At 43.0% G+C, this 22,882-nt stretch overlaps 1 protein-coding gene and 1 long non-coding RNA gene across 2 annotated transcripts; one reads left to right on the top strand and one right to left on the bottom strand.

The window, feature by feature from the left end:
• Positions 1-4,705: 4,705 nt before the first annotated feature.
• LOC134444555 (uncharacterized) lies at positions 4,706-9,800 on the top strand. Its single transcript, XR_010034019.1, has 7 exons — positions 4,706-5,044; positions 6,684-6,785; positions 6,921-7,019; positions 7,834-7,939; positions 8,061-8,162; positions 9,011-9,083; positions 9,484-9,800. It is a non-coding gene; the product is annotated as an uncharacterized LOC134444555 (long non-coding RNA).
• A 1,097-nt stretch (positions 9,801-10,897) lies between these two features.
• LOC134444554 (piggyBac transposable element-derived protein 4-like) lies at positions 10,898-12,461 on the bottom strand. Its single transcript, XM_063193827.1, has 2 exons — positions 11,460-12,461; positions 10,898-11,347 (listed from the first exon to the last, which is right to left on the bottom strand). The coding sequence occupies exons 1-2, from the start codon at positions 12,422-12,424 to the stop codon at positions 10,912-10,914; spliced, it is 1,401 nt and encodes a 466-aa protein (XP_063049897.1). The 5' UTR covers positions 12,425-12,461; the 3' UTR covers positions 10,898-10,911.
• Positions 12,462-22,882: the final 10,421 nt, after the last annotated feature.

The raw sequence follows: 22,882 nt of genomic DNA, 5'->3' as shown, positions 1-22,882 counted from the left end.
AACATTTGCACTAATGAGATCACCCACAGGCAATTACATGCACTATAAAAACCTCACATAATAGAAAAAAACACACACCAAAACATGCGAGACAAATCGCAAGGTACAATGCATATTCAAATTAGAATTATGACACACAGAGAAGACACATAACTGTAGTCTAATGCATAATAATGGACCATGTTATTCAATGCTTCACCACTCGTACTGCATGTCCACATGGAGGCTGTGTAACCTACTGTATGCTACGACACTATTATGTACAGTATTTTTGTATGATGATTATGATCGTGTGAATTTGGTGTACATGTACTGTACATGGCAATTAAATAGAAACTGATAAACAGTATAATTTAGTATACAACAATAATTTGTATGTCTCCATAAACAAATTAAATACATTGTATAATTCTCAACCCTGTGGTTTTTGCTGGTTTGACTTTTTTTCTTTTTTTTTTTGTGGCACAGACTGTGGTGTAGTGGGGATTTTTTAAAGTGGGGGTACGCGATTTTTGACGTCATCAAATACTTAGGCAACTTTTGTAAAAAAAAAAACAAAAAAAAACCCTACTGTCATTTCTTCTCCATTTCATCTGTTTGGTCCATCATCTGCAATACTGCTACGTACTCACTCTATCCTTTGTGTATTCAAACATGGACAGAAGACTTTTTCAATCTCACCTCAGGAGAAGTGGGTGGACCGTGTATCCCGCGTACCATGCCCACTACACCCCTGTACACAGTGTACTGTATGATTGTGGATTGGCCTCATGTTCTTCCAACCGGGATGATGAGGATTAGTAGGTACACAGCATTTTTTAATGTTTTCCATTTAAGTATTACCTCCGCCAAGGAGGTAATGTTTTCGGTCGCGTTGGTTTGTCTGTCTGTCTGGTGATCCACATCACGAACCGGAACCAGGACGTTTTTAACGATTCTGTCAGCAGGATAACTCAAAAACGAATCAACTGATTTGGACGAAACTTTGTGGAGTTGTTAGTAATGACCCAAGGAACAAGTGATTACATTCTGGTGGTGATCCGGATCACGAACCGGAACCAGGACTTCAAAAGATTGTTCACCATCTAGATGCCCCCTAGTGACCAGAAATTGAATTGCGGGGACTCCACAAAAACAAGGCAGAAAGACTTAGGGTGTAACATAGTCAAATGTATCAAGCAGCTTCCTTGGCGGAGGTCTGCGCTCTCTTGAGTGCTTCTAGTTCCATTATGCATTTAGCATGTTCACTTGTTATTTTTACATCATCACAGCCAAAATCACATCAGGTGTGTGTCATTGACATACACGTACAAGCGGGTTCCTTCTAGCCCATCTCATCAGCAGACATGTATTTAATTTCCCCTTTGCGGAGACCTCAATCACGCTCGGCACTTCAGACCCTATAATCGAATTATCACCCAAGCTGTCGGAAGCAGCATGACGACTCTTCCTCACAGCCGCTGGTGAAGTCATTGTGTCATTCGCTCTCACAGTCATTTTTTTCCCTCTCTCCCACATCATCCCTTCATCTCTCTTTCCCTGCTTCATTCTTTCTCTTTACCTCCCTTTAATTCTCTCCTCCCCTTTCATGCAGCATCATTTCATTCTCTCTTCCTCCTTCTACTCTCTTCATCCCTCCATCTCTCTTTATACCCTTCATCTTCCTCTCCTCAACCACGTCATCCCTCTCTTTTTCCCACTTCTTCATCCCCCGTTAAACTCTTTCTTCATCTCACTTCATCTCTCTCTCCTCCCCCACTTCACCCCACCCTTCATCCCTGTCTTCCTCACCTCGTTCTCTTTTCCCCAACTTTACTCTCTCTTTCCTCTCTCCCTTCATTTCTCTATCCTTCACATCATATCTCTCTCTCTCTCTCTCTCTCTCTTTTCCCCACTTCAATCTCTCCTTTGTGTAATTTCTCTCTCTCTTTTCCCCACTTCAGTCTCTTCACCCCTGAACTGGGTTAATGAGGAGATGAAGTCAGGCACCGTGAGCGAGGTGGAAAACTTCTGCCCTCTCTACCCTGCCTCCTCTTAACTCGCTATTATACAGATAAACGCTTGCAAATCCACCAGCAGGGTTCTGCACACGACATTGTGCCGTGCCTAGCCTGCCGCCAGGGCCACTAACTGCTTTGGCCGGGCCCGGGACAAAGTCAACTGAAGGGTCCCCAAATCCAATACATGAAAGGTACTGAGAACCCAAGTCTGGGCCCCCCCATTTCCCTGGGCCCGGGACAACTGACCCCTCTGTCCTCCCCTTTCGTCATTGTGCCGTGCCTACCGTATCCTGGTACGTATACCCGACATGTCTACCCGCCTCATGTACCCTACTTGTCGCTGTCTACTTGTACTTCGCACTACTGACACCACACACACACACACACACACACACACACACACACACACACACACACACACACACACACACACACACACACACACACACACACACACATACACACACACACTACACACACACGCTACTCAAACACTACACATACACACACTTGTTAAATTTATTAGAGGATTTGTATTCCTAATGACACCTGGCCCTTCCTACTAGAGCAATGTAAATAATCCCATCACCGAGACGAGACGAGGCGAGATGAGGCGAGTGGAGGTTGGGGCAGAGGCCCAGGCGACAGGCCCTAGCGCTCAGCCTCATCAGTACAGAGTTAATCCCTTGTTTAAGGCAGTTATACAGCAACTCCACCCTTTATAATCCACCCTCCCCCTTCTCCCACCCCCTTCATGAAGACCCAGCTTTGCATACATTACGTAGTTATACCACAGTGCAGCACATGGGCAGAGGCGATTCTACGGCAAGGTGGGGCCCCAAGCCCAAATGCAAAAGAATGAACCACATTTGAACCAAAATCACCACTACTGTGGTGAAGTGTGGGCTGTTATTCACTATCTATCTATTGGGGGCCCCAAGCGGCTGCCTGCCATGCCTGGTGACAACAAGACACGCCTCTGCACATGGGGTTGGGATGTGGCAGCAGTGCATGCACACAGTCAAACATACGACATTTAGTTATCAGGGTCTTGGATGTACGCTAGCTGGTCAGGGGTGTGTTTCTACAGCAGAAAGCATAGTTGCCACTTAGCAACTTGGGTATTTGTCAATAGCAAATTGCATTGCGAACAATAAGACTGCAAATATGCTGTAGTTAACAACTATTGTTTTGAGAAATGTACCTCAAATTTGTTTTTTTTTCTTTCTTTATTTTATTTTTTGTATTATTATTATTATTATTATTTTTAGTGGCACAGTAAATGTAAATAGTTTAGAGCTGAATTAACACTGTCAATCCATTCAGCAAATGTTCTTAAACAGTGTTCAATTCAACTATTTAAGCGTTAATTCAACAGTCAGTGTTGAACTACAGTATTTTACCAGTACAGTATTTTACAGTATTGTACCATCTTATGCCTTGCCACATCACTCTCCCAGCACAACTTCTCTGCAGCCTGGGTACAGTATGGGCTTTGGGAGGAGCATGTCACCTCATTTCTGCATCACAAATGACTGTCTGCCACATGCAAATGTGTGGAGGGAGGAAAGGAAAGAGGGGGCTTATGTACAGCATGTGCCTATGTGTTAGTGATGGTGCGTACAGTACAGTATGTGTGAGAGCGTGGATGGATGAGTGGGTAAGTGATGGTGTGTGTATGTAGATGTGTGTTAGAGCCATAATAGAGAATTGTGAATAGTGAATAATAATTTAATTTTGTACTGCATTATGTTTAGTTTTAATATTTAGACATATTTACTGCTGTTAAGTAATGTTATTTTCTTGTGATTAATATTGCTTAATTATTAAGATATGCATGACGTCACTTTTTGCTGTATTAAAACTGTTTTACGTGACGAGGAAGGTCAGAGCGCAGCAGTCTTTGACCGAGACAACACCTATCGAGACAAGACCCATCGAGACTATCGAAGCAACGAGACCACGCCATGTCGAGATGACACTGAGACCACGAGGCGTAACAATATGAAGAAGTTTTAAGTTTGATTTTATCCGTTTTATTTCTGTAATGTGACAATTTTCTTATATAAACAGTTTGAACTTTACACGGAGTCTCGCGTCATGGACTTAAGCTCAAAGAACTGGTCATAAAATAAGAATTGAAGAAACTGCACCTACATTAGTCAAAGACTGAGCTCATGGATGACTCGCGCTGGAACAGAAGTTACTTCTAGAGGGAAAACGGAGCCTCCATCTACCCGACTGCACTCTAAAGGGAGGTAACAACTAAACGGATTTTCATTGAAGTAAACTGTTCTACCGGTCGTTACTTTTGGAATGTCGAAGACAACGGTAGCCGCGGTCCGCGGTAAATGCCTTTCATGTCTGAATGCTAAGATGACCATGCTACAGTAACCTTGCCTATTCCTGTTGCTATTGAAAAGTACTGCTGAAACCGTTTTTCATAAGAAGCTTGATTTAATTGAATGCTTGTTGCACTCTGAGTGTGTCTTATCACAAGAGGATTTGTGAACATTTGAAGACAGTGAAATTGTCGAAGTTCCAGTGAATGCAGACAGTTAATGTGCACTAGCATATAATAGCCAAGATGGAGGATGACGTGGATACCGCTATTAGCCAGAGGAGGGCGCCCAAGCCCACAGAATCAGCCAAGGAAGACAAGCTGCTTAGGCTGCGCAATACACCCTTAAAAGAGATTGGTTAAAAAAGTGACTAATCTCGTTGGTTGAGGCAATATTGGTCAAATTAACTGTGACATTGGTAACTATTAAACAAACAAATTGGTTATCTAACAACTAATATCATTGGTTAAGAACAAATTGGTTGATTTAACAAAGATATTGGTTAACTTTAATAACAGATTGGTTGAAAAATGACTAATATCATTGGTTAAGCAAATGTTAACTAAGAGATTGGTAACTGACGCAGGTCTGACGCTCAACGTCAAGTACGTAACTCTGCTTCTCAATTTTCTGACAAAGCCGCCATCTTGGTGCTGCAGGAAAGCCGTTTGAGATATTGGTGGAATTCAAACACTTTGTGAGGTAAGTTCGTTTATTTTCAATGTTTCGTTAATAATTTCAAGACAATGCCAAATATACAGTGAATAACGAAACGGTTTCTTGTTCAGGATGGTAATTTGCAATGAATTTGTCTTCAGACCATACCTCCGCTAACAGGCCACTATTATAACTACCGGTATGCTAACTTAGCCCTAGGTTGTTTTCACAACTTTGTTGGAAAGTTTGTGTTTTGTTAGAAACAAACTCTACGAAATGTACAATATAGATTTGCTCCGAAAGAGCTATAAAACTTGTCCAGTGGTGCCAAAACACCCATGTCAGAGTCAAGACCTAGCTAAATGTCCGCTAGCAACATAGCTATCAGTGGTTTCTGGAGGAGGGCCGAAGGGAGTGCTTCCCCGCCGGCCAGAGATTGTTTGCGCCGGCCTCTTCACCTGAAAGAGCTAGCGCTGCATGATGAGGTGGTTCGCTAGCAACAATTAGCTATAGTCTAACGGTTAAATCATGTTGCCTTTGTTGAGGGATGTTTGAAATAGCCCGATGTATTCATAACTGAATATTGATTTCTTGTTAGAAACGAACACATTTTGGATATAATTTTGTTCTGAAGTTACAACATGCCAAGTTAGTGTTGTAAGACTGTTGGCGCCAAAGTTAAGAGCTAGCTAAATGTCCGCTAGCAACATTAGAGCTAGCCAAACTGAATAATGAATCTCTTGTCCGCTAGCAACATTAGCTAGCTAAAGTCTTTTTTTTGTTAGAAACGAACTCCCTTTGAGTATAATTATGCTCTGAAGATATCCAGTTAATGTACTTGAGCCAAAGTAAAACACAAATACCAGAGAGAAGAGCTAGCTAGAAGTTCGTTAGCAACATCAGCTTATCTTTTAGCTGACTCAGAAGCTTGAAGTAGCCACAACTTATGCCTGATTTTTATTGTTAGAAACGAACTCATTTTGACTATACACTTGCTCTGAAGTATGTTTTAACACATGTGCCTTTCCCTGTTCGTTGTGTAAAGGAAGTGAGTAAGTAAACTGATTCTGAACTTGTTATTGTGCACACAGTGTGCTGTTTTGTCCCATTCTGTTACTGCCAACTCTGTGGGCTGTTCTCTCTGTGGAGAAACCACTGTCAGCCATCAGATCGTGTTCTTTTCAATAAATAGGCATTACCTATTTGACAGATTTCTCCTGAAATAATGAGCCCAGAAACACCCAGATGTGTAGGGTGCTTTTTTTTTTTTGCTTAATCAAAGATGCTTAATTTGTATGGTTACTGCAATAAATATTTAGATTTCTTTGCCCATCCTTTTTGGATCTACTAGTAGGCCTAGTGATTTTAGAGGTCTTAACAAGTGGGCTATGCATCAGATTTCATTTCAAGTGATGAGTAAAATATCCAGAAAGATATATAATCTGTTCTTTTTGCCCTCTAGCTTAGCACACTGAATTCTTTGAGCCATCTGGTGTCAATCAGTGTGGGAAAATGATCAATGAAAACAATTTAAGAAATGCATCTTATAGATGTTTCATATTGTAGGCCTATTCAGCCTATTGTGTCATGGTGGTGTTATCATTTTTCAAACTTTATTTTTGTGTAATAATTAGGCATATTGATACATAATCATGTTCATGATTTGTGCTGTCTTGCTTTGCAGATGACAGAATATTGCTGAAGGATCCTACATAAGGCTGGCTGATTACACGGAGTGATTCCTCTGGTGTGGTGTACCTCAGAGAAATAAACACTGTTGCAAGAGGTGAGTTTAAGTTTATAAAGTCACACAAAACCTATCCATGTATTTTTAAAAAGTCAAAGTTCTAACTTGCTCTGTATTTCATGCTGTCAATATGAGATGCATACTAATGTTGTAACTTGTGTGTTATTATTGCAGCTGAGAAGATGGCCAAGATATCCTTATTGCTGGATGGTAGCTCTGGTCGTAGTGGACCATATCTGCAAATGCTTCTGAACATTGACAGAATTTCTAAAGGTTAGCAACCATTCGTAAATTTACACCACATGTATGTGTGTTTCAAATGTCTTAACAGTTTGAAGCACACACTGTTAATCAGAGATGCGTCCTGTTCATGCCGTGTGTTATTTTGAGAGGATAGTTAAGGAATAATGGCAGCTGCCTGGTTACAGTACATTGATCCCCTTTGTAGCACCATGTCTAAAAATGCTGAGAAAAATCAGTTTGTAAATGTAAGCATTTTTTTAATAACTCTGCACCAAATGTGTGTTTCAAATGTCTACTATCTAACAGTCTGAATAACACACTCATACATGACATGACCAATATGTTATGTGCTCGGAGCGACAGTTTACAAACGCACCCTTAGTGCCTTCTGCTGTTAGGCCAATGACACTGAGCCCACCGTTTCATTGATTGGAGTATTTGGGTTACATTTTGTCAATTTGTTGTATTTTCCAGGATCGTTGAGGAGGACTCCTCTATGCGTGACATCTTAGATTAGATTTAGATTTAATTTCAAGTGATGAGTAAAATATCCAGAAAGATAGATAATCTGCTCTTTTTGCCCTCCAGTTTAGCACACTGAATTCTTTGAGCCATCTGTTGTCAATCCGTCTGGGAAAATGATCAATGATATAAAACAAACAAACAAAAAAACATTTTACATGTATACAGACATGTATCTTTTAGATGTTTCATACTCTAGGCCTATTCATCATCATATTGTGTCGTGGTGGTGACGGTGTTATCATTTTTCATTATTTTCTTGTAATAATAAGGCCTATAAATGCATAATCATGTTCATGTTTTGTGCTGTCATGCTTTGCAGATGACTGAGAATATTACTGAAGGATCCTACATGGAAGCTGTCTGATTACACTGAGTGATTCCTCTGGTGTGGTGTACCTCAGAGAAAATAAACACTGTTGCAAGAGGTGAGTTTAAGTTCATGAATTCACACAAAACCAGTCAAAGTGCCAAACATGCTATGTATTTCATGCTGTCAATATGAGATGCAAATTAATGTTGTGTGTTGTGTGTTAATGTTGTGTGCAGGTGAGAAGATATCCTTATTGCTGGATGGTTGCTCTCTGGTCGTACTTGAGCCCCCTGGACCATGTCTGCAAATGCTTCTGAACATTGACAGAATTTCTAAAGGTTAGCAACCATTCACAAATGTACACCACATGTATGTGTGTTTCAAATGTCTTAACAGTTTGAACGACACACTGTTAATCAGAGATGCATCCTGTTCATCTTTTGTGTTATTTTGAGAGGATAGGTCGCCAGCGACCCTATTCACTTGCTGAAAATGCTTAAACACATAAAACAACATTGCTATGACATTACATAGAGCCATAACGCTGCACTACAGGGTTAAGGATGGCAGCTGCCTGGTTACAGTACATTGATCCCCTTTGTAGCACCATGTCTAAAAATACTGGGGAAAAAAACAGTTTCTAAATGTACCGGTAAGCAAATTTTAATAAATCTGCACCAAATGTGTGTTTCAAATGTCTACTATCTAACAGTCTGAATAACACACTCGTACACAGTGGTGGACAAAGTAAAAGTACTTTTGTGGTGTAATTACAACAGTAGCACATGATATTACATAGCTGTTACACACCGTTTGCTCCAGTATACCTACCTATTGAGATAGACTGTGTTATTACTGAAAAACAATAAAAACCTAACAAGAACCCACCACAAACTCAATCCAACCTGTGCAGAATCAGCTCATTGTAAGACAAGTACATTGGTCTACTTTTTACTCAGATAAGTTACCTGTGTTGGAAAGAAACTGTTAAAAACAAAAAAAAAACTTTTACTTTTACTTTGTCCACCACTGCTCATACATGACATTACCAATTGTTGTGTGCTCAGAGCGGCAGTTTACAAACGCACCCTTGGTGCCTTCTGCTGTTAGGCCTATGACACTGAGCCCACCGTTTCATTGATTGGAGTATTTGGGTTACATTTTCTCAATTTGTTGTATTTTTCAGGATCGCTGAGGACTCCCCCTCCATGCGTGACATCTTTGAGAAATTTCCACGCTTTCTGGAGATGCCAAGTTTGGTACGTCTGCCAGACATTTTTTTAACCTTTATTTAGAAAGAACAAGTCACGATATAGTTGTGTGCATTGTTGATTTTGGCTATACTTGGTGTTAATTAAGCTTCCAGATACTGCATGATTTATATACCGTTCACTCAGTAGAGTAAAGCTTTCTATATAACCTGTTAAAACAGGGCGTTATAAATTTTGTGGTTACCAGAATGGCAATTACTGAGTCGCAGTGCATTACTAAAGGCCCTATGTTATGTCATAGTAGAGTAGTACTGGCAATTAACCTTTCAATGACTATTACAGCATGTTTCAGATGGTATGGCGTGCATTATGGGGCTAAGCACCATTGATGTATCTCTCTCTCTCTCTCTCTTTCTCTCTCTCTCTCAAATCTTAAAAATTATTTCAGACTGGAACCAACTTTGCATCCCTCGGCACTGACACTGAGAAGGTTTCAAGGACCCCACTACTAGGAGGCGAGAGTTTGACACGGCATTGTCATCACTGCCATGGATGACAACGTAACCATTCCTGTTGCTGATTGCCTGACTTGCGCAGTGACAAGCTTTTCATGCTCTACTGGGTGTGTAACTTGGCATATCCACCACAGTTTAACTCTGTTTTTGCCTCTTTTGAATATGTGTACGATATAACCATCTCAACCAACACGTGGGCCAAGGTACTGGAACATTTCTCACTTCAAGTTGCTCTGTAGTCACTGGACATTTTTTTAACCCCTTAAGACGCACCCCCTTTTTCAGACTTCATTTGCAAAATTGGCATACCCAATTTGAAAGTAGCACAGATCCCACATGGTTGTAGATACATGCATGTGCATGTACCCATTGTAAAGGTAACACTCTCAGGTTTATGCCTAAAGTGTCAGTATGATTTTATGATGTTCTATCAGAGAAATACAGTTGTTTGAATGGAATAAAAATATAGTTTTTTTGTTCCCGTATAGCATCTTTTCTTGAAAATGACTGAGATTGACAGCTCCAGCAACCTGTCAGCTCTGTAATGATACATTGAGACCAAAGACACAAGTGTCTGCTTCCAACAGCAAAAGAAATGGAAGAAAAATACCAAACTATGAATATTTTATGGGTTTTTTTCTCTTGGTATACCCATGCGCTTTTGTTGGGTACCTTTTGGTGATGCCCAAGAACCTTTTTGGATAGGTAAGAAGGACACCAGAATCAAAAGCCTGTAACTTCAGAATGCCACATGCTAGAAACACAGTTCTGGTTTCTATTGAAAGCTAACATCTTGGGGCTTCCAATCATGGACTTGGATTGGGTGCTAGACATTTTGGATTAGATTGGCATAAGCATAAACTCAAAAATATCATTTTTTCTTATTACGTCTATGGGGTATTGATGAAAGAAAGGCTAAAACAATTGAAGTATGAACAAGTATTTAATAAAATAGTAGAAATAAGAAAGGCAAAATATTTAAAATAATTAAAAAATCAACTATATACAAACAAGAACATAACATAACAATATCAATATAACTAATAATACAAAACTAATACAGTGTATAATACAGTGTGTGTGTGTGTGTGTGTGTGTGTGTGTGTGTGTGTGTGTGTGTGTGTGTGTGTGTGTGTGTGTGTGTGTGTGTGTGTGTGTGTGTGTGTGTGTGTGTGGTGCAAACCATGCCATATGGCAATGAAAAGTGTGAAAATGAAATCCAGTCCGGAAGTCCAGCATCATTCTTTCTTCCCTTTGTGTGTGTGTGTGTGTGTGTGTGTGTGTGTGTGTGTGTGTGTGTGTGTGTGTGTGTGTGTGAGTGAGAGAAAGAGAAGTAGGGGGGAGAGGGGGAGGGGGGAGTCCTACAAATTGTTCTTTGTATGCCACTCATTGTAGCAGTCCCTCTTCACCGTAAAGCACAGCACTACCTGGCATGAAGTGCACTCTGTGGTGCTCTTCAGGGAACAGTTCACACACCTCCGCCTCCCTGCTGTGCCATCTTCCGTGTAGTGCCTCAGTTTGTGATGTGCACCTTGGGGAGCTGGAGCAGGTGATGGAGGAGGGCCAGTTGAAGGTGACCCCGCTGCCTTCAGCTCCAACACCAGGGCCTCCCGGAACGCCTTCTGTGTAAGGGGGGTCTCATGCCTCTCTGCTGCCATACAGGAATGAAGTACAAAGGCGTTCACGATGGCAATGTCCAGAAAGTGATAGAAGAACGTCCTGTGCCACTTCCTGGTCTTGTGAACGGTGTTGTAAAACCCGATCATGGCATCAGAGAGGTCCACTCCCCCCATATGTCTGTGAAAATAAAAGATTACAAAAGTTTTGTTTAGCACATAGCATTACAATCATTGGTGGATTGTTACATACCCTTGAAGACAAAATAAAATAATGTATCTCAAGTACTTACTTGTTATAATCAGTGACAGCTGGTGGGGCAGGGATGGACTTCAGCTGCCACCGGCCATCTGTCCCTCTGACCCTCCTCTGAACGGTGGTCTGTGGGTTGTGGGCTGTGTGCATTGTGGAGCACAAGCGGACGTCCCTCGTGTCCTTCCACTGGACAAAAAGAACGGGATCATCTCTTATCCAGCGGATGGTACCACGTGGTGACTGAGAGGTGAGAGCTCCTGGACGTCTTCTCGGGTAGCCTATTCGCTGTTCTCTAATTGTTCCACAAGCCCATACCTTCTCGGCCAGGAGGTCCTTGAACAGGGTAGGGCTAGTATAGAAGTTGTCCACATAGAGCTTATAGCCCTGGCCAAGCACACGCGTGTCCACGAGATTCATGACTGAATCATAGCTGAGCCCCTTTTGAAGTGCCATGTTTCTCCCCTCATATACAAAAAAGTCCCATGTGTATCCGTTTGATGAATCTGCCAGCACAAAAAGTTTATACCCCCACTTAGTGGGCTTGTCTTTCATATACTGGCGGAGGATGGAGCGGGCTTTTGATTTCACCATCCTTTCATCCACTGCAATGTGTTGTTGGGGATGGTAGTGAGCTTTACACGCGGTCCTAATCTCGTCATAGAGAGGGCGGATCTTGCACAGACGATCGTAGGCCTGTGTTCCCCTCCTCCTGTCATTCTCTGCATCACTGTCTGGGTGGCTAATATGCAGCATGCTGGAGACAGCTGCAAATCTTCTCCCGGACAACATAGATGTGGGGAAGGGGAAATTGTAAAGTTCGTTCTTCGCCCAGTAGTCCCTTACAGACTTGGCCCCAACTAGGCCCATGTAAATCACCATACCAATATATGAAAGCAGATCCTCCAGGGACATCTGATGCCATCTATGAGGGTGGTTCCTTTGTCCATATATGTTAGAGTGATTTACTATTGTCTGTAGGGTGTTTCTTGTCATGAAGAGCATGAAGAGTTGCAGTATGGTGTATTGCACCCCCCCACGACCTGGGGCCCTGGAGCGCGAGCAGGGTTGAATGATGGTTGTGGTGGTATGATGTCATCCACGTCCATCCCCTGCCATGGCTGACCATTTCCCTCTGGCTCCTGTCGCCTTCCCTGTCCTCTTCCTCTTCCTCTTCCTCTCCCTCTTCCTCTGCCTCTCTTGGTGGCAGGTGTGGCGCTGGATGGCTGCGCTGCTTTCCTCTTCCTTGCTCTGGTGGTAGCCGGCGAAGAGGCTGATGGTTGATCGTCTCCTTCCTCCTCACCAACTCTCTGCCCCTCTTTCTCCACCTGGCTCTCCTCCTCCTCCCCCTCCTCCTCCTCCTGTTCAGGGAGCCAGTCTGCATCAGAGGATCTATGTGGAAAAAAACACAATATAATTGCAAATTATTATTTCATGTAACATTCAATTTGATGCATCTCTCTCTCCCTCCCTCTCTCTCCCTCTCTCTCTCTCTCACACACACACACACACACACACACACACACACACACACACACACACACACACACACACACACACACACACACACACACACACACACACACACACACCCCTCCCCCCTATCGCACTCGGTCACTAAAAGGTGAGAGATTTTCAATGGCCCCTTCCCCCATTGCATACACTTTGTATCAGCTGTGAACCAAACACACACACACACACTAGGCAACAGGTAGTATAAATACAACATAAGCACAATTCAAAGCATTTACATTAGGCATTATGGATGAAAACAGCTAAACATATTCGTAATGCAAATTGCAACATGGCAACAGCACAATGTTCACCCAGAAAGAGAAATACATAGTACAGACAAATGCCCCCATTCATCCATTGCCTTCACACACAAACAGATAATCATAGCATACACTATAGGTTACATGCAGAATGAATACAATTAGAAAGCATTTGCAGCCGTAGTGGATGAACAATCGCTGTATTTACATTGCAACATTGCAACACTGCAACATCTCGAATGCGGTCCAAAACGCACTATGCAACTAGCACTAAGTACAATCCAGTAGTGTAAATGAATATGTGACATCTGTTTACATTCAGTGAAAGTTTAGAAACAACACTTACATCTCCAAGGCTGGATCGAGTCCTTCCAAAAATGCCACAGAGTCAACCGATGACATGCTCCCTGCGTCAGACTCTTCGTCGCTGGATTGTAAAATCCATTCGGCTGCCTGTTGAGCAGTCATCTTAGTTGGGCCAGCAACATTCTTCTTCTTGCTCGTTGCCTTCTTACCAGACATTTTGCATGCAGTAGACTGTCTGTAAGACTGTACGCAAACTGTATGTCCCGTGCTGTCTTCCGAAGTCTGTGTAAAGTCTACTGTTCTCTCGCGTAACCGTGCGTCCTCTCAAAACTATACAGCTTGCTTTTTACGCGAGCAATTACGCAAACATCGAAAACAGCAAGTGGGTGGTTCTCTGTAAGTCCAAGGCAGTCGAGTGATAGCTCGTTTGAAAGCTATGAATCTCAACTATAATATTCAGTGACTCATGAAACCCGAAACTCTCACTGTCCTACGCCAATGGCGAGGTAAAGACGGGAGGTCAGATTTGAATAGCAGTGCCCTATTGGTCTTCAATCGCCTGTAACTTTCCATAGGAGGATCCGATTGGCTCGTGGGTGGTGTCAATCAAAAGCTAAGACCTTCGAGAACATCATTCAGGCACTGTTTTGCGCATTTCGTGCGGTGGAGTGGATTCCTTCGTCTTCAAAGACGCTTGTAGTGAAGAAATACAATTACACAACGTATGCAGGAAGCCAAGAAACATTGGGATTATCACAAAAACACAAGGATTTGAAGTAAATGGCCTGGATATTCCAACATTGTGGACACTGGATGACTCAGAGAAGAAATCTTGGACCATAAAACATTCGTTGGGAATATTGAGAAATTTTCAAAGGTAAGTACACCCCGTTTTCGGTTGCAATTTTGATGACATCACACACAGAGAAGATTAGCCCACTGTTAGCTGTGTGGAGAGTGTTGATCGTTGAGGATGGGTTCATATGAAAGCTGACGTTCTCAGCTTTCGAACAGTGTGTGGTATGACCATTATAAGCTTGTGTACAGTCTATAGGACAACAAATTCTTTATTTTTTTTAAAACAAAATGGCGGCATCGTGCCGTGAGCGGCACAGTGCGGCTTAAGGGGTTAAACATCTACGCAGTCACCACCACTCCACACCATGTGCATTTTAATTACTTCTGATTCCACTGACATGCAGACTACATCCTATGCAATTTCAGGTAATTTACCTGGTACTGGAGAAACAGCATTGTATGCCATTCTAAGTGATACTTGCCTCGTTGTTTTGCAAAAATGTACTGTTCTTTGAATATAACTTAAAGTAAGATCATGTTGACTCTGAGGTTTTCTCCGGTTGTCAAGCACAACCTTAACGTTTTGTAAGTAAGTAATAGTCACAGGATATGCATGCATTTGTAATTTGAGCACAACCTTAACGTTTTGTAAGTAAGTAATAGTCACAGGATATGCATGCATTTGTAATTTGAATTTTCGTTGAAAACGGCTCACCAAGCATAAAATGTTACCTCTGCTTTTGATTTTTCTTTTTTTTAAATGTCCCTTAATACCAGCCTGTCTTTTTGTTGTGTCCACACAACTTTACCATCATCAGTGTTGGGAAGGAACAGATTGCTGTAAGTTACTGTATCCCCATCCTTTCAGATCAGTGCTTTAAAGCCTTTTGAAATTAAATTGTTAATAAACTTTGTGAAAACAAACTCAAATCTTGGTTATTGGTTATGATTGATATAGCTTTGAAACTGTTAATTTGAAGTGAAGTAATTGCAGTGTCCATCTAACCAAGCAAATCGGTTAAAATTTTAACCAATATCTGTGTCGGACACATATTAATCGAACAAATTGGTCAAAACAACCATTGGGGGATTGGTACATTTTTGACTTATAAAGATTGGTTAAACATAACCAATCTATTGGTCAAAACAACCGATATGGAATTGGTTAGTTTTTTAACCGATCTAGATTGGTTGAAATTTTAACTAAAGTCTAATCGGTTATTTTGACTAATATTTCTCTCGGACACATATTAATCGAACAGATCGGTTAAAAACTACTAATTTTTTGTTTATTTTAACCAATCTTTTTTAAGAGTGTAGGAGACAAGGGAAACTGTCATTGCTCACTCGCAAAATGCATGATATTCAGGGAATGAAAGCAGTTGAAGATAATGTGGAAATAATTAAAACTGAAATGTCACATAGCTTTCATCGCATATTATGTGAATTTAAAGATGCCAATGATGAGGTAATTCAGAATTTACCTGAAGAGGAAAGAGAAGATGACCAGTCAAATTGGTATGATCCTAAATGTGAAGTATTTGAGAAATTCGTGACTGAAACAGAACAATGGATCACTGAAATATGCAAAGGACATACTGAAGAGGATTTGAATGATGGTATTAGGCCACAAGACAGTGTGTCAGTCACTTTCACAGAGGGTGCTAGAAGCACAGCTCTACAGCACGATCTACAACTAGCTCAGCACGTGCTAAGGCCAAGGCAGAGCATGCAGCATTGCTAGCCCGTGCAGATGCATTAAAGAAAAGGCAAGAAATAGATGCTGAAGTAGCAAAGTTACAGGCCAAACGTGAAGATGCTGAGTTGGAGGCAGACATTGCAGCTTCTACTGCCAGACTGAAAGTACTAAATGAATACGAAGAGAATCGTGATGACATGAGTGGTCACCATCAGCCACACAGGAATATGAACAGAACAGCTTTTTCAGATTTCATACGAAGAGAAGAGAGAAAACCTGTACTTCAGCCAAGAGCATTAGTACAGACACCTGGCGCACGCAGTAGTGCAGCAGCTAGGCCAATTCATGGCTCTAGCAACCCACAGCCCAGTGGACCTGAGAGAGAACTTCATAGGATAATGCAACGCCAGAATGAAGTAACAGAGCTACTAGTCATGCAACAAAGCCTATCCCAGCTACCTCAAAGAGCGGTTCCGGTGTTTTCTGGAGACCCACTTGAATACAGATCCTTTATGAGGGCCTTTGAAAGCGCAATAGAAACGAAGACAAAAAGTGATCAAGATAGGTTGTTCTATTTAGAGCAATATACAAGTGGCGAACCAAGAGACCTTGTCCGCAGTTGTGAACATATGCGGCCAGATAAAGGGCTTAAAGAAGCCAAGAGACTGCTTCAGTACCATTACGGCAACGAACTGAAGATAGCCACGGCTTATCTTGACAAAGCGCTGAAATGGCCACAGATCAAAACTGAGGATGCCAAAGGCTTGAAGACGTATGCACTGTATCTCACTGGATGTAGGAATACCATGACTGACATCGACTTCATGGAAGAGATGGACAATCCGAGCAATATGAGAACAGTGCTGTCGAAGCTTCCCTACAAGCTCAGGGAACGGTGGAGGAACACTGCGTTCGACTTTCAAGTGCGGCACAAAAGAAGAGCGAGGTTTGAAGACCTAGTCGCCTTCATTGACCTGCATGCACAAGTTATGAATGACCCACTCTTCGGTGACATTCAGGATGTAAGCTCTGATGCAAAGGCCAAGACCAAGCCAGCTGCAAAGAGTGCGAAGAAGAGTGATATGAAGGGTGCCAACTTTGCTACAGGTGTTTCCCCCGTCGTGAAAGAAAGCACACAGCCTGTTAAGAAAAAGGAACAGCAGAATACAGTCCAGTCCACTGATGCTGCAGAAAAGGCTTGTTTGTTCTGTGAGAAGGCACACACACTCAGCTCATGTGACAAGTTTAAAGAACAGGAGTATCCAGAAAGAATACAATTCCTGAAAAGCAAAGGACTTTGCTACGGATGTCTTAACAAAGGACACCTGAGTAAAGATTGTAAGAAAAGACTGACGTGTGCAGAATGTGCCTACAAACATCCAACTGTACTGCATAAGACGAAAGAAGACAGTGGTTGTAATGGGAATACAACTGCTAACAGTCCCACAGTATCGAATGCTCTTCTGTCCCTGGATCAAGAATCTTGTGCCTCTACTGGGGCCGGCGACAGCGAGTGCATATTGTCAGTAGTGCCTGTAAAGGTGAAATCCAAGAGAAGTGACAAAACTGTGGAGACTTTTGCATTTTTAGACCCAGGTAGCACCACTACTTTTTGTACAGAAGATCTCATGCACAAGCTTAATGTCCGAGGCAGGAAGACAGACTTCTTACTGTGTACCATGGGGCAACAGAAGAAGACACAAGGACATGTCATAACTGACTTGGAAGTGTGTGCATTAGAAGGAACCACGTACATTGATCTGCCCAGGGTGCTGACACAGCAACACATACCTGTGAAGAAGGGTAACATACCAAAGCAACAAGATCTAAGTAAATGGCCTTATCTGTCTGAGGTTCGTCTATCACCACTGGAAGCAGATGTTGGACTCCTGATAGGTGTGAACGCCTATAAAGCCATGGAACCATGGAAAGTGCTGAATAGCAGAGATGGAGGTCCGTATGCGGTACAGACAGCGCTTGGCTGGTCCGTGACGGGTCCAAGACAAGACAGCACAAGTCTGAATTCTGACACTCTGCAAACCTGCATATCGCATCGCATATCCGTGGAGAACATTGAAGACTTGCTAGTTCAGCAGTTTAACACAGACTTTCCTGAAAGAAGATATCAGGATAAGACTGAAATGTCTCAGGAAGATCGTCAATTCATGCGATCAAAGATGAGAAGATTCAGGTGCCTGACAACAAATGTGTAGCTATGCAGAGGTTGCTAGGCCTGAAAAGGAAACTCAAAAGAAATCCACAGTTCCACAGTGACTACACAGGATTCATGGACAGCATTCTTGACAAGGGATATGCTGAACGAGTACCAGAGGATGAGTTGCAGCCGGACGGAGTGGTACCAAGGGTGTGGTATATACCTCACCACGGTGTGTACCACCCCAAGAAGAATAAGATACGGGTGGTGTTCGACTGCAATGTGTCCTACCAAGGATTCTCCCTGAATGGTCAGTTACTACAAGGACCCAACCTCACGAACACTCTTCTTGGAGTGCTGAACAGGTTCCGCCGACAGCCATTTGCCATCATGGCTGACATTGAATCGATGTTTTATCAGGTCCGAGTTCAAGAGAAAGATGCAGACCTCCTAAGATTTCTGTGGTGGCCTGAAGGCAGTCTGGAGGAAGAGGCAGTCGAGTACCGGATGTGTGTCCACCTGTTCGGTGCTACCTCTTCACCAAGCTGCTCCTGCTTCGCTCTCCGAAGAATAGTGGAAGATCAACAGAATGAGACAACAGAGAAGGCAGCTCAGACACTCCTGACCAGTTTCTATGTGGATGATTGTTTGACTTCAGTGGAAACAGAGCAAGAAGCAATCACACTGGCCAGAGATCTGAAATCACTCTGTAGCAAGGGTGGTTTTAACCTGACGAAGTGGATGAGTAACTCCAGAGCCTTTCTGTCATCTGTTCCTGAGCAAGAGCGAGCCACAGAAGTCAAGACTCTGGATTTGGACAATGGGTTGTTACCTGTTGAGCGGGCCTTGGGAGTGACCTGGTGCACTGAAACTGACACATTCTCCTTCAACATCAACGTTCAGAACAAACCTGTTACACGAAGAGGCATCTTGTCAGTCGTTGGCTCTGTATACGATCCTCTTGGATTCTTGTCGCCATTCGTATTGCCAGCAAAGCTGCTCCTGAGAGATCTCTGTAAAGAGAAGAGAGGATGGGACGAGGAGATCACAGAGAACCACCTGAAACGATGGACAAGATGGACAGTTGATCTGCAGAAGCTTTCCAGCTTTCGAGTCAACAGATGTTTCAAGCCTGCAGGCTTCGGAGCTGTCAAGACAGCACAGTTGCATAATTTTTCAGACGCCAGCGAGGACGGTTATGGGACAGTTACCTACCTTGTGATGACCAATGAGCACGATGAGAAGTCCTGTTCATTCGTAATGGCCAAGTCCAGAGTGGCACCACTCAAACAGATAACCGTACCCAGAATGGAACTTACAGCTGCAACTGTGGCAGTTAAGATGGACCGAATGTTGAAGCAGGAACTGGACATGGAACTGGAAGAGTCATTGTATTGGACGGACAGCATGACGGTCTTGAAATACATTGAAAATGATGCTGCCCGATACAAGACGTTCGTCGCGAACCGAGTGTCGCTGATCAGAGAGGCCTCCAAGCCGTCACAGTGGAGGTACGTGAATTCACCTGAGAATCCTGCAGACCATGTCTCAAGAGGTTTGACAGCAGAGAATCTTATGAGATGTGAGAACTGGATTGAGGGACCTTCATTTCTGCTGAGACCGTGCGAGGAGTGGCCTGTCAGGACAGACCAGTCAAGTTCTTTGCCAGAAGATGATCCAGAGATCAAACGAAACGCTGTGTCTTTTGTCATCAGAGTTGAAAAAGATGAATCTGCTTTGGGCAAGCTCATTGCATATTATTCTGACTGGCACCGCTTAAAGAAGGCAATAGCATGGTTCACTCATCTGAAAAAGATCCTGCTGGACTTGAGCCACAAAAGAGCAGAACTGCAAGAGACAAGCAGTGCTTCAGATGGCAAACAGCAAGCCATAGCTCAAGAGATGAAAAAGTACAAAAAGAGCCTGAAAGATTTCACTATCAGTGTGGAAGATTTGACGAATGCTGAACATGACTTGATTCGCTACAGTCAGCAGCTGAAGTATGGAGAAGAGATCAAGACTCTGCTGCAAGGAAAGAACCAAGTCAGAAAGAGCAGCCACATATACAAGCTGGATCCGTACCTGGATGAAGGAGTGTTGAGGGTTGGAGGAAGGTTATGTCGAGCAGCGATGCCAGAGGAGGCTAAGCATCCAGCCATCTTGCACAAAGACCTCAAGATTTCACTTCTTATCCTCCAGCATACTCACCGTCAGGTCGGACACTGTGGACGGAACCATGTTCTGGCTAAGCTCAGACAAAAATATTGGATCCCGCATGCAAATTCTGCCATAAGAAAGATGATCTCAAATTGCTACACCTGCCGAAAGCTCTATGCAAAGGTTGGAGAACAAAAGATGGCAGATTTGCCAGTGCAGAGACTGACACCAGACAACCCACCCTTTACATTCACTGGGGTTGATTACTTTGGGCCGTTTCAAGTGAAAAGAGGACGAGCCATGGTGAAGAGATATGGTGTCTTGTTTACTTGTTTGACCATGAGAGCGGTCCATATAGAGGTGGCACACTCTCTAGACACCGATGCATGCATCAACGCATTGCGCCGCTTCATCAGTAGAAGAGGGCAGGTGTCCGTTATCCGATCGGACAATGGAACAAATTTCATTGGCGCTGAAAGAGAGTTGCGTGAGGCCATACAGAACCTCAATGATTCCAAGATCAAAGAAGAAATGCTGAAAGGAGGAATCGAATGGAACTTCAATCCGCCTGGTGCCTCCCACCAAGGAGGCATCTGGGAACGCCAGATAAGGACAGTAAGGAAGGTGCTTGCCGCTCTGCTGAAGCAACAAGTTTTGGATGATGATGGATTACACACACTGTTGTGTGAAGTCGAGTCCATAATCAACAGTAGACCCTTGACAAAGCTGTCAGAAGATCCAAATGATCTCGAACCCCTCACTCCGAACCATCTCCTGCTGATGAAAGCAAAGCCTGCGATACCACCGGGGATCTTTGAGAGGAGTGATGTGTACGGGAGGAGACGTTGGAGACAGATCCAATATCTGTCTGACTTGTTCTGGCACAGATGGACCAAGGAGTACTTGCCCCTGCTGCAAGAACGTCAGCGCTGGTCCAAAGTGAAAAGGAACTTTGAAGTGAACGATATTGTTCTAATTGTGGATCCTTCCGGTCCACGAAGCTCTTGGATGCTAGGCCGCATCGTCAAGACAATGCCAGATTCCAGGGGCCAGGTCCGGAGTGTGCAAGTGCAGACCAAGACCAGCGTTCTGGAAAGACCTATAACCAAATTATGTTTGTTACAGGAAGCAGTGTGAGCTGGCATCCAGGACTGCAAAGAGTTATTGAGTATTCATAGCTAAGTTCATTTTGAATATTTTTATTGTTGGACTGAGAATTTGAATGGCTCTATTTGATTTGAGTAATTGATGTAGCCCCCTTGTCTACTCAATTAGGGGCCGGGCGTGTTAGAGCCATAATAGAGAATTGTGAATAGTGAATAATAATTTAATTTTGTACTGCATTATGTTTAGTTTTAATATTTAGACATATTTACTGCTGTTAAGTAATGTTATTTTCTTGTGATTAATATTGCTTAATTATTAAGATATGCATGACGTCACTTTTTGCTGTATTAAAACTGTTTTGCGTGACGAGGAAGGTCAGAGCGCAGCAGTCTTTGACCGAGACAACACCTATCGAGACAAGACCCATCGAGACTATCGAAGCAACGAGACCACGCCATGTCGAGATGACACTGAGACCACGAGGCGTAACAATATGAAGAAGTTTTAAGTTTGATTTTATCCGTTTTATTTCTGTAATGTGACAATTTTCTTATATAAACAGTTTGAACTTTACACGGAGTCTCGCGTCATGGACTTAAGCTCAAAGAACTGGTCATAAAATAAGAATTGAAGAAACTGCACCTACAATGTGTATAGTGATGGTGTATATGTGTGGGAGTGTGCATGTGTGTGTGTGTGTGTGTGTGTGTGTGTGTGTGTGTGTGTGTGTGTGTGTGTGTGTGTGTGTGTGTGTGTGTGTGTGAGTGTGCATGTGCATACGTGTGTGTGTGTGTGCGTATGTGTGTGTGTGTGCGTATGTGTGTGTGTGTGTGTGTGTGTGTGTGTGTGTGTGTGTGTGTGTGTGTGCGCGCGTGTGTGTGGGAGAGCGATAGTGACTATATCTATGGATATGGTAATGATGTTGGGTGTCAGTGTGTAGGTATGGGGGTGAGGGCAAGTGCGCTGTAGTGTGTTTGCGGACACGTGGCTGACAGTAAGTGAACAGAGTGTGTGTGTGTGTGTGTGTGTGTTTGTGTGTGTGTGTGTGTGTGTGTATGTGTATGTGTGTGCGTACATGCGTGCCTGCGTGAACTTTTCAGAACTTTCTGAACTTTTCTGTATGTGACCGTTTGTTATCCGGCTGAACCTGTTGACGTCCACTGTCGTCACGGTTTGCAGAGAAAAGCAAGTTTTTTGGTTTGTATCGCAAAGCAACTCTCCGGTTCCCAAACGCACAGCCTTGTGGCGTGAACATGCCAACCGGTTCAAGATTAGGTGCGGGAACGCGCACCGGCGGCACAGTTCTCTGTCGGCCTGAACGTGCCAATAGAATAGAATAGAACAGAGTAGAATAGAAAGCCTTTATTGTCATTATGCAAAAGTGTACTGAGATTTGAGGGGGGGGGGGGGGGGGGGGGGGGGGGGGGGCTAAAAGTGCCCGCACCAACTTTGATGTCGTATTTAAA

This window comes from Engraulis encrasicolus, unplaced genomic scaffold (genome assembly GCF_034702125.1).
Source record: "Engraulis encrasicolus isolate BLACKSEA-1 unplaced genomic scaffold, IST_EnEncr_1.0 scaffold_590_np1212, whole genome shotgun sequence".
Classification (NCBI taxonomy): Eukaryota; Metazoa; Chordata; class Actinopteri; order Clupeiformes; family Engraulidae; genus Engraulis; species Engraulis encrasicolus.
This window is presented reverse-complemented; position numbering and strand designations above follow the sequence as displayed.